The 12,012-nt window shown below is 36.3% G+C and overlaps 1 protein-coding gene across 2 annotated transcripts in view; it reads right to left on the reverse strand.

Moving 5' to 3' along the window:
* The window catches only part of LOC109067031 (numb-like protein), a 43,237-nt gene that overhangs the window by 17,796 nt on the left and 13,429 nt on the right, over positions 1-12,012 (reverse strand). Inside the window, exon 1 of one of the 2 annotated variants that reach the window (XM_042771004.1) lies at positions 5,175-5,929. The exons of the other annotated variant lie outside the window; for it this stretch is intronic. Within the exon in view, the coding sequence (XP_042626938.1) occupies positions 5,175-5,215 (41 nt within the window). The 5' untranslated portion in view covers positions 5,216-5,929. Of the gene's footprint in view, positions 1-5,174; positions 5,930-12,012 lie in introns of those variants that run through there. 2 annotated transcript variants of the gene reach the window in all.

Below are 12,012 nucleotides of genomic sequence, written 5' to 3' on the forward strand. Positions count from 1 at the left end.
GACGAGAGGCGGAGGAGCAGATATTGCCTTTGTCTCATTATTGCTAAAATCAATGCTCTCAGTGCAAGGAATCAAACCTGCTTGCACTCATTTCAGAGACACTGTGAGTGGACAATGTAACGGAGGCTTTTTGGATGCTTTCAAAAAAGGGAGTAATTGTAGCGTGACACTCCAGTCTCTTACGGTAGGCTGTGCGCAGGGCCGGTAACTGGCACTGAGAGTCACTGATGATTTATTTCAGCAGCGATCAAATGGAAGGTTCAGCTGAAAATTTTGTTATTATTTATTCCATCCTCATTATTTACTCACTCTCTTGTCATTTCAAACCTGTGTAATTTTTTATTTTATTTTTTATTTTAATGTAGAACATAAAAAAAGACATTATGAAGAATATTCATGCTGCTCAATGAATGTGATCAGGGGCCATCAAGCTCCATAAAGAACATTTTTTTAATTATGATTTTTGTTGTTGTTCTTGAAGCCCCTAATCACAATATGCTTTAACTTAACGGAAAACAGGAGATCAGATATTCCTCAAAATATATCAAATATTTTGAATTCAGCAAAACAAAAAATGTCATACAGGTTTGGATTGACATGAAGGAGTGTAAATAATGACAGAAATTTTCAGTCAGTAATTCCTTCAGTGCCCTACGGTAGATTCCTAAAGTCATGTTATCATGAGACAAGCAATTAAATTTTTTTTTTTTTTTTTTTTATAAACATTTAGACCAATTCAATCAAATGATGACCGATAACTGACAAATAACCAATACTAAATTCTATACTAATATGTCTAAATAAAGTAACAATAATATGCTGAAAAAATAAATTATTTGAAATGCTACAATTAATTTATTACTGTTTTCAAAGTTACAAGACAGCAGAGATAATATAAATGTAAAATTAGTAGAAATAAGAATAAAACATTAAATAATTAAATAGCTAATACGTTTAAAAAATGTGATATTGGCTGGCAACCCATACGTTACCAATATAGCATGCATCTCTAAATTCAATGCTTACCACTGTTTTTAAAATTAATGCTTATACTCTGCAAGGAAGCATTAAATTGATCAAAAGTGCTAAAGACTTATTTCAAATAAATTTTCTATTAATCAAAGAAACCTCACAAAAAAAATAAAATTATCATGGTTTCCACAAAGATATTAAGCAGCACAACTGGATTAAACATTGATGACAATTCAAAATGTAAAAAAAAAAAAGCACCGAATTAGTATTTTTTTATGATTTCTGAAAAATCATATGACACTGAAGACTGGAGCAATGGCTACTGAAAATTCAGCTTTGCATCACAGGAATACATTTTATAATCTATTCAAACAGAAAACAGTCATTTTATATTGCAATTTAGTACATTACTATATAAAATAGTACATTACTAGTTGTACTGTATTTTTGGTCATATAAATGCTGCCTTGAAAGTTATTGAGTCTTATTTCACCAAATAATTAATCAAGCAAGACCCCACCGACAATTGTGGAGGACCGATACAGATCCACCCGCCCATGACCCAGTTTCAGTACCGTTTGCAAACATCATCTGACCCAGGGAGCATAGGCGACTAGTTTCTGTGGCCATCTGCCATCTGCTGCACCATATCACACCTGTTCAGATTGAGGTCACACTCACACATAAAGATGACACCCGCACACACCCACATTTGTCAAATACAGACGTGAGTAAACGTGTTTGCAGATGACAGGGGAAAAGGGGTCAGATCAAATGTTTATCCTAAGAGAAACTAGCCTTTGCTGATATCATCAATACAAAAAGACAGTGACACAGTGACCATTTCACACTCACAGCCAGTGTGAATATGTGGGTCATTTGGTTTGCAGTACATGCAGTCGATTCAATTGCGTAGGAGTTTTCGATCAGAATTCACTGACATAAGCTGCAGAATGTTTTCAGTAGGCAAACATCCTTGTAAAACAATCTCCTATAAAATGTATGTCTGTGCGCATGTTGCTTTAAAGAGTTAGACAGCCGAAGACTCTAATGCAGTGAGACAGCTGAATCAGAGACTGCCATCAGTGCTCGACTGATGCTCTGCCTGACCAAAAAGGGCTTTGGTGGTTTTTCCCAAACCAAATTTTTTCTTAATCTCCCACAAGCTCAATTTAAGAAGCATAATTATTACTTGGCAAGGATATTTCTAAAAGATTATTTCCCATGCTGTGCTGTTTATTTTAGGAATAGCTTGCTTCTTATTAGCAATACATGGTTAAAGGGATAGTCACCCAAAAATAAGAAAAATTCTGTTATCGTTTACTCACCCTCAAGTTGTTCCAAAAAGTTTCTTTCTTCTGCTGATCAGAAAAGAAGATATTCTGAAGAATGTTGGTAACCAAACAATTGACGGTAACCGTAGGCTTCCATAGGATGGAAAAAATACTAATGAAGTCAATGGGTACCGTCAACTGTTTGATTGCCAATATTTTTCTACATTTCTTCATTTGTGTTTGGAAAAGCTTGAGTGTGAGTAAATGATGATGAATTTTTTGGGTGAACTGCCCTTTAAAAAAGGAATCAACCTCTCCTTTGATATAAGCAGCCTTGATCATGGGGGGGGGGGGGATAAGCAGCCTTGATCAGGCTATGTGGGTGATGCAAATAAATGCCAGCTTGCAGGGACACAGTTTAATCAACCATCATCAAACAACTGGAGATGCAACAACATTAAACGGTCAAATACTATTGACTTCCATAGTAGGAAAAAAAATACTATGGAAGTCAATGGCAACCATCAACTGTTTGATTACCAGCAATCTTCAAAATAAGAAAGCAACTCATACAGGTTTGGAACGACATGAGAGTGAGTAAATGATGACAGAATTTTCATTTTTGGGTGTGATATTGATTTAATGATGTGAGTTTTTTATTTTTATTTTTCATTTTTTTATGTATGAATTCTATCTTTTTGAACTTAAATGACTGGAGAAGCCTGGTATACATCACCAGAGAGAAGTCTGTTCACAATAAGATCAACTCCATGCATTTAGAAAACACAGTGTGAATTTTTATTTCATGCTAACTTTAACCAAAAGATTTGTATCCAAAATTTCCATCCCTTAAAAATGAAAAGTTGCAGTGTGTAATTTGCAGAAACTGTAAAAAGAACATTTCCAAGGATCCAGCGATCTGTCAGCCAAAAAGTCACAGCCCAGAGTCAGAAGCCAGAAGTTGACAAGTCAGAATACTCAGACAGAGCCGCAGTATTTGCATGTTACTGGAAATCAACCACTGAATGGCGTACTTAGCTGTTCATTTGTCTCACGTGGATTAGTTGTGTTTCTCGTTCTTTGACGCTGTTTTTTCCGGAAACAAAGATACCGTTGTGGACAGAGCCACTGTACTGAAAAGAAGATGTCTGATGCCCGAATAACTCAATTGTAGTGTTTACAACTGTGACATAAAGACCGCTTATCATAGCATAAGGATCAACTAAACGCTGTCCAGCTTTCAAAAGTCACGATGTGAAATATTTAAAGTGCACGGCACAGAATCTTTTAAATACATCCGAGAGTTTTACACACCGGTCTGTGATTGTGGCGACATTTCCACGCCCCGAAACGTGACGCTGAACGAAACGAACTGTGATTGGTTGTTTGACATGTCAGAATCCAAATACGTCCAGAACATGTCAGTCCAACGGCCTCATGGGAGGGCCTTGGCCAAAGAAAGCTGCCATGAATTCCAGACCTTCAGCTGCAGACTATTGGACCTGAAACTACATTGCCATCAACCAATCAGATTGTAGGGTTAGGATTAGGGCGGGGATTGGGAGATGAACAACATGCTTATCTGCCTATTATTTCCTTACAGTTTAAGAGTCAGTTAATGAGTTAATGTTAGGGATATGGTTACGACTATGTTTGTTGACATGAATGTTGTTCCAGGACCAACAAAAGATGCTGATCCAGGAACATACCCTACTTAGCAAAATCATGAATGTGCTGCATTAAGTAGAACATGTTCCTGGATCAACATCTTCTGTTGGTCCTGGAAAAACATAGTCAAACAAAAATGCACTATTACACTATTAGTGTATTTTCCCCCATCATCATTAATTAGTAGATTTAGGTAGCGAAATTTATATTCTGTTGTATTTGTTTTAGGTTTGTTTTAAGAGAATATACATTCAAAAAAAATGCTGGTTTGTTTCAGCCCAGCTTTGGGTTAAATATGGACTAACCCAACCACTTAAAGTTAATTTTTTTTTTTTTTTTATAATTGTTTTAACCCAAGAGTTGGGTTAATCTATATTTGACCCAAAGTTGGGTTGAAATGGTAGAGTGTATCTTGAACTGCATTTATTATTAAATAATACCCAATTAGCAAATTTAGCAATTTTTTAGAATGTTTTTAGAAATGATTTCTAATAAATAGAAAAAAAAAATTTTTAAGAGAAATTCTCTGTAAATAATTCTTATTTACTTTTGCATCTGTAGTAGCTACATCTTGTTTTAAGGCTTCTCAGATATTTTTGCAATTTTTTTTTTGTAGATAATTTTGGCATGAGTGTTGCTCCAGGACCTCCAAGAGACTGTAAAAAATAAATATATTTTAGATATATTATGTATTACAGTTTTGCTTTCTAGGTTAATTTATTTAGTTTTATGGACTATGGGGGAAATGATGGGTTTTTTTTTAGTGAAAATGCTTTTTCATACACAATGTAAGTGACCTATTTCTCCTTTAATGCCATGAGTAAGAGAAACTGATACGTAGAGACATGAGAGTCCTCTCAGTCCACTGCGTTCTCTGTAATGATGCCATTCCAGGAGAGGAACATCAGACACAATCAGATATTAATTTGTTTTCTGATCATCATAACCAGCCTTCATTGCATTTGATAACCACAAAGAGTGACAACAAACAAATCTAATAACAGAAAGACAGATAAGCATCAGCTAAATTGTTCAATTAGTATAACAATTTATCTATTAATCTTAGCCATATGGAGGCTCATGCAGCTATTTCCTGTAAGAGTATCAGCCAAACACAAGCCTTCAGAAAAAGCTTGTTTACTAATCTGAAAGATGCACTGGTTTTAGGGCCCATGTGTTTTAAAAAAAATAAATACGACTTTCACTGCATGAAGCAAAACATCCATAACCCTTCCATTTTACAAAGAAAAAAAAACTCACCTCTCTTCTTCTGTCTCATCCATATAATTGCTGAAACTCATTTTAGAGAGATGTCAGAAGACCACAGCCAGGTAAAGTATCAAAATCGAACCAACTGAGGATGTTTCTCAGTCAAAACTGTCGTTCGATGAAAAGCTAGAGGCAAAACGCTGTTGAATATGCAGTTTTGGGATCCAAAAGAAGAAGGAGGCAACCACACCTCCTCTTCAGAGATTAACTTGTAGGAGGCGACAGTAACACGTGTGCTCAGTCTCATCACCATATGTGTCCTCGCCCACAGAAACAAGCGCTGACGCACAAAGACGTGAATTTGGCTGGATGTGCTGAGCTGCAGCCTCTGAGGAACAGATCAACTTTTTGTCTTTCCACAACACAGACAGTGAGGGGAGGATGGAGAGCGAAAGATAGAGACAGGGAAGGGAGGGGAGAGAGAAACAGAGAAGAGCGTGGGCGGAGGTGATTAGACTGGAGATGGTGATGACACACTTTCAGTCGCCCATCTGCAGTGCCAGTTGTCTGTGTTGTTGCGTTTGTACTTGCTATGTTCTTCAGCTCAGCTCATCATATGTACTTATAAAATAGCTAATGTAAATGAGACATAGTTTTGTTATTCTGACATATTAGTTACTGTGAACAGAGCACAGTATGTGCAGTCACAGCACACTTCCTATAAGCCTATTAATGCTATAGTTCTGAAGAATGACCTCAGTGTGCTGGATACCTCTCAAGACTCTACTTACGTAACAAAATGGCATTCCAAAATTTAAAGATATACTGCCTTTTCTATGCAGTTATTTGTTAGATTTCTCCAAGGAAACAAAATACATATCTTTTATTTCTATTTATTTCTATTTATCATTTATGGTATTTACACACACTATTTATTTCTATTTATCATTTAATATATAGATATATATATATATATATAGTGGTTAGTGACACCCTTACCTCACGTGTTTTTCAGGCTTTCCCTAACTTTTTTTGTTAGCCAAACCTTTTTGACCTAATATATTTACTTGAAGTTCCTCTCTTTTTTTAGGTGATATTTAAATAGTCTAAAAACACATTTGCATGTTCACAGTTCTCAGTTAATGATGACATGATGTGCAGTTAAACAAATAAAAATATTTTACATTTTAAGTTTTATTTTGATTGTTTTTCTTTTTAAAATAAGTTTAGCTTTTTTTAATGTAATTATTTAGATGTTTTTCTTCAACTCACAAACTCCCTTCTATTCCCTCACAAACCCCCAGTTTGGGAAACGCTGTTCTATATGGTTAAATATTCTATATTTATCTAATTATTATTTGTTCTGTTTACATATGATTGAATGTCACCAGAATTTCAGAATTACCAGTGGATTTTTCTGAGCCTCGAGTTGGAGAAAAAGTTGGAGAAAAAGTAAAGCTTTTTTTGTGCAATTTTTTTTTCAACATTAATGGAACAAACCTAAATTGGTTTCTAACAGGTTTCCTAAAAAGCTCACACAACATTGTTTGGATTTACAGATTGTTTGGATAAGTCCCGCCTCAAACTCAAACCACTGGTTGAAGCAATGTTGCCATGCTGCAATGTCTTCAAAGCAAAATAGTTACTTTATAAACAACATGACTTAAAGTTGTCTCTGCACATTTAACTGGAAAGTATTCCAGTATTTTTCAAGTATTTGACATTCATTTTGTTGAACTAAAAAGAGTAAAGAATTATGAAATTCCCAAATTACTTGAACACACATCTTTATGACTTACAAGTCTGAATATCAGTGGAAGACTTTAAAGGGATAGGTTACCCAAAAATGAAAATTTGATGTTTATCTGCTTACGCCCAGGGCATCTAAGATGTAGGTGACTTTGTTTCTTCAGTAGAACACAAATGATGATTTTAAACTCCAACCGTTGCAGTCTGTCAGTCTTATAATGCATGGCAATGGTAACAAAATCTATAAAAAGTAAAAAAAAACATGCACAGAGAAATCCAAATCCAAAACAACATATCTCTCAAGTGGACCAGACATTATTGATTTTGATTGTATATAGATTGTTGATGTTAAATTTGTGGGATACTCCTAATTGAGATTGTAGTAAGTCTGCGATCTGCCATAAAGCAAGAAGAAGATGCCTCAGGTGCCTGCTGCTGTGAATGCGAGTTCACAAGAGTTCTAACAGTTCAGACATTACGTGAATCAGAGGTAAAATAACCAATATAAATACTGTTCAGTTTCTTGTACATCAATGTAACGTCACGAGCCAAAGGGTTTAATTTGGATTTGTCTGTGCACGTTTTTTTTTTACTCTCATAGATTTTGTTACCATTGCCATGCATTATACGACTGACAGACTGCAGCGGTTGGAGTTAAAAATCATAATTTATGTTCTACTGAAGAAACAAAGTCACCTACATCTTGGATGCCCTGGGGGTAAGCAGATAAACATCAAATTTTCATTTTTGGGTGAACTATCCCTTTAAGGCAGCATAACTCCTGTTCCTTCAGCTTCAGCTGTCTTGTGCTGACTATATAATATCTTCACTTATCTTTCAAATCATGTCACTTTTCTAGCCTGGAACAGGGGAGTCTCTTGGCCGAAGCCGACTGGTGAAGCTTTCCTCTGGTGTTGAATTGATCACGCTCTGTTGATTGAACTTGTCCTAAATTCTCATGACCCAAATGAGAGTCCACCAGCAGGGCTGGATCAATGTATTCACATGGACATTTAACCAGACTAATCATGTCCAGCATTTTGTATAGTTGTTTTACCCAGAGGCAATAAACAGAGAGCTCAAAAGAATATAATGTATTGTATTATAATATTTTGTGGGTTATTAGTTTTTTTTTTTTAATAATTATTTTGTAATTTTTTAGTTTTTTTTTTCTACTAGTGGTGCAACTTGGTGTTAGGAAACTCCACAATTTAAATGAATTGACACAATTGTAAACATTGCTATTTGTTAGCAGAGATGATAATTCCAGTACACTCAAATATGAGATTATATGTGCCACATAATCAGGCCTCCCATTAAGGCAAAGACGCTTTCAGTTGCCAGTCTGTTAAATAAGAGTCGATGTGTCCTCTCTAGTCGGTCAGTGAAAGTGGGGTCAGATTTATGTAGTCCGACTGTAGGAGCCGCACACTAGAGATTGACAGAGTCACAATGATCCAGTGGCACATTGCCCTCTACCTGCACTGACTGGCAATATGACAAAGGACTGCGTTTCTTTACTAAGCTGTCAGAGGATATGTGAAGCAAGCTGATCTGTCAGTACAGCTTCATATACAACTACACAGAGGATCCACATTAACCAATCATTCAGTTAGAGTAAGTTAATTAATTGAAATTCAAATTTTATTATTGAATTTCATTAGTAGGGATGTGCCAGCATAAATATTAATTAATGTACTGCAACTTTATTTCTTACAATACCACACTGAGCTTTAAAATCAAAACAGATACTCGTAATGCACATTCCTGGTCTTACTGTGCACACTTCATCAATGCACACTATTGCAAAGGAAAACATTTCTGTCTCCATAAACTTCCATCGAAATGTAATAACTTGGCTGTATAAAAAAATCTATATTTAATACATATAATGAAATGTGACCAACTATACAGTCATACCTAAGACTACTGTCCTGTTGCTGATAGGGTCGTATTTCAGGGATTTTGGCAAACGACCTATGGTTGGAGGACATGTTGTCTCTTTGGAAAACTTAAACTGCTCAATTCATATGGATTTCTTTTACAATCTCTTTATGACCTGTTTGAAGTGTGAATGTATTGGTGGAATGGGCTTTCAATGAACAGAAAACTCTCAGGTTTCTTTAAAAATATATTCAGTGTTTGAAGATGAGCATTTTTATGGTGCCTGGAAGAACTTCAGGGTGAGTAAATGATGCCTGAATTTTCATCTTTTGGGTGAATGGGTGCATTTAACCAGCAGTGCTTCCTATAATCCAAACGGAGGTCCAGCCCATCTCTTTCCTCAGCTGCCCTGCATTCAGTCCCATCACCACAGAGGGGTGCCCCAGGCTCATGCGAACACACTGGCCCTGTCTGCTTGTTCTCAAAGCCTGAAGGCATAAAAAGCAGCCCATCTGATGCAGAAGCACTGATATCAGGCAGGCGAGAGCCTCCAGCGAGGCCTGAAGAGGCATTGAGACCAGTAGCGATGTCACTTCCTTGTTTGTTCTCTCTCAATCCACTGCATTCGATAACTAAATCTTGGTCAACAAAACAACTCATTATCCCTAATACTGTTTCTCCCAGCCCTCTCCTCTTTCTCTCTGCCTGTTTTCCTCCCTTGTTCTTATTTTTGGTCCGTCACGCTAAGAATCTTCACTGTTCATCATACCTCACTCCAATCATCATCAACACCCCCCAATCACCACCTCCTTCGGCTGCCTGGCAACCAGCTCCCATGGCAACCACTCCTACAAGGGGTGTATGGGGTGAGTTCCAATGCCTGATGGAAGGAAGAGGCTATGGGAGAAACGAAGATGAAAATGAAGCGCCATTGCAAACACGTTTTGAATAATTGTTGTCTTGACACTACTTCCTGGGACATGGAGGGGAAAGTTTAGCTACTCATAAGTGTGAGGAGAAAGTTAACATACCTAATGCTAATATTTATACAAAGAATCTCTATGCCAAATGGGAGACTGGGAGTGTTTCTGATAAATCTATTTTCACTGGCTGAAAACAGATATAATACCCTTATGAAGATTATAGCAAATGATGCCTACACAAAATAGTGAAAAATCCCTCAAAATATGGAAATTTGTAGTAAACTGTAGGAAATCTGCATGGGTATTTCTGAGTTGCTTTCTCTTTATTTCTTCTGGTTACTAAATAAGGGTGGAGAAGTTTTAAATCAGTGTATATTTCTATTTGCAACCCGCTTTGGTTCCATAATGTGACATATCTCCAAGTGGGAAAATAAACAAGGAAAAAAAAACAAAGTTGTATAGATTTTTAAACTGACATGAACAGAAGAGAAAGCTAGCACTTCTGTTAAATGTCTAAACAGGCATATTTATCAGCTGATAATCTCAAAATGGCTAAATACCATCCAATTAATCAGTCTGTCTAATGTATCAATCTATAAATATAATAGAGTCAAATGTCAACAGTGCTCAACATGTTAACACTTTGTTTTTATTCAGTTCTCCCCAACAAAGGCTACGTTTCCCAGAAAATTTTAATTAAATGCCACTGGGTGGACAGTTCACATACGCTCAAGACTGAAAATAAATAAACCAGAGTGGGAAAGCAAGAAAAAGGCTAGTGACTGACAAATATCAGCATGACAGGACCTCCAACCATATCCGGAGTCCATTTATTGAACAGACACGGAAGGTGATTTTATAGAATAATACTCACATTTATCAGACTGCAGACAAGTGAACGATCACTCACACATGTTATATGGAGGTTTCCACCTCACTGGTAAGAGTGAGTCAGGAACAGTGAGTGGAAAGGAGGACAGACCCACAGATGGCCCACGGCAGGGCTGGGACATGCCACATGGCTCCTCCTTGACAACTAGTGGCATCCAACACAGGGAGCAGAAGTGGACAACTTTGTAATGCTAATAGGGTGGGACAGCTGCCTGAGGTCATGGGGCGAACTTAAAACGTCACTGCAAGAGCGGAACGGGAAAAAAAACCCTGATGAACCTATCATCACAGACGACCCTGGTTCCTATCAGTGCTTCAAGCAACAATGACTGTAGTAAAGATCATATTATTTTAGGAATGCATGATCTATAGGAACCGTTTGGTTATTACAGACTTTATTCATTTACTAGTTGGCTAATATTGAATATTTAATTGTGTATGCTAATTTCCCCTATTTTTATATTTATATTACATAACTTAATTGTTTATTGTTATTTCCCCTATTTTTATATTTATATTACATAACGCATTAATGTTTGCCCAACCTCAAAATGAATTTCTGTTTTATATTACATAACGCATAATAATTTCTATTACTGCGTTTACTTTTAGCAAATAAATTATTTAAGTTTTATTGTTTTGTTTTTAATTTATTTAGAAAAATAGAATTACATTTTTAATCTTGGCCACTTATAATTTAAAGGGATAGTTCACTAGAAAATGGCATAACAGTGTATGATGTAGAACGTAGCTTCGGTGAGAAGCAAAGACTACAGAAATACAAAGATGGTTAACTCCTATACGTATGAATGGGGGAAACTGCAATATGGCGCAATAAACACGACTTCTAAATGAAAGAGCCAATCATTGATTGGTAAAGTTATTGCATCACTGCAGCAGCCATTAGAAGCTTCGGTTCACATAGAAACCTGAAGCTAGACACGCCAACAAACTTATGACTGCTCTAGTCTGAAAAATAGGCTTTTTTACGCTATTTGATCATATGAAACAACATTCATGGGGCAGTTCATTTCAGATTTTGTTGCTGATTTGAAATATGTAATTTATTTGAGATTTCAGGATTCCCCCATTCATTTAGATGGCACTTGGTCTTGGATGAGCTGCCCAGAGGCGTTGCAAATATGGTCCCCGAGTGAACAGACTTTCCTTGAAAGGGACTTTGTTGAGACGTGACGAACTCAGAAGTGCAGAGGAGAGAGCAAATCAAAACACTGTCACGAATTAGAAGTACAAAACGAGGATTTGTAAAAAAAAATTTGAGCCAAGAGACTGGAAGAGTAAGGACATTTTTAAACTCGGACTGTATTCGTCTGAAAGAAGAAAGTCATATACACCTAGAATGACTTGAGGGTGAGTAAATCATGTGTGTGTATTTAATTTATCTATTTTTTTTTTTTTTTAATTTTTTTTTTTTTTATTTT

Source organism: Cyprinus carpio, chromosome A15, assembly GCF_018340385.1.
Source record: "Cyprinus carpio isolate SPL01 chromosome A15, ASM1834038v1, whole genome shotgun sequence".
Classification (NCBI taxonomy): domain Eukaryota; kingdom Metazoa; phylum Chordata; class Actinopteri; order Cypriniformes; family Cyprinidae; genus Cyprinus; species Cyprinus carpio.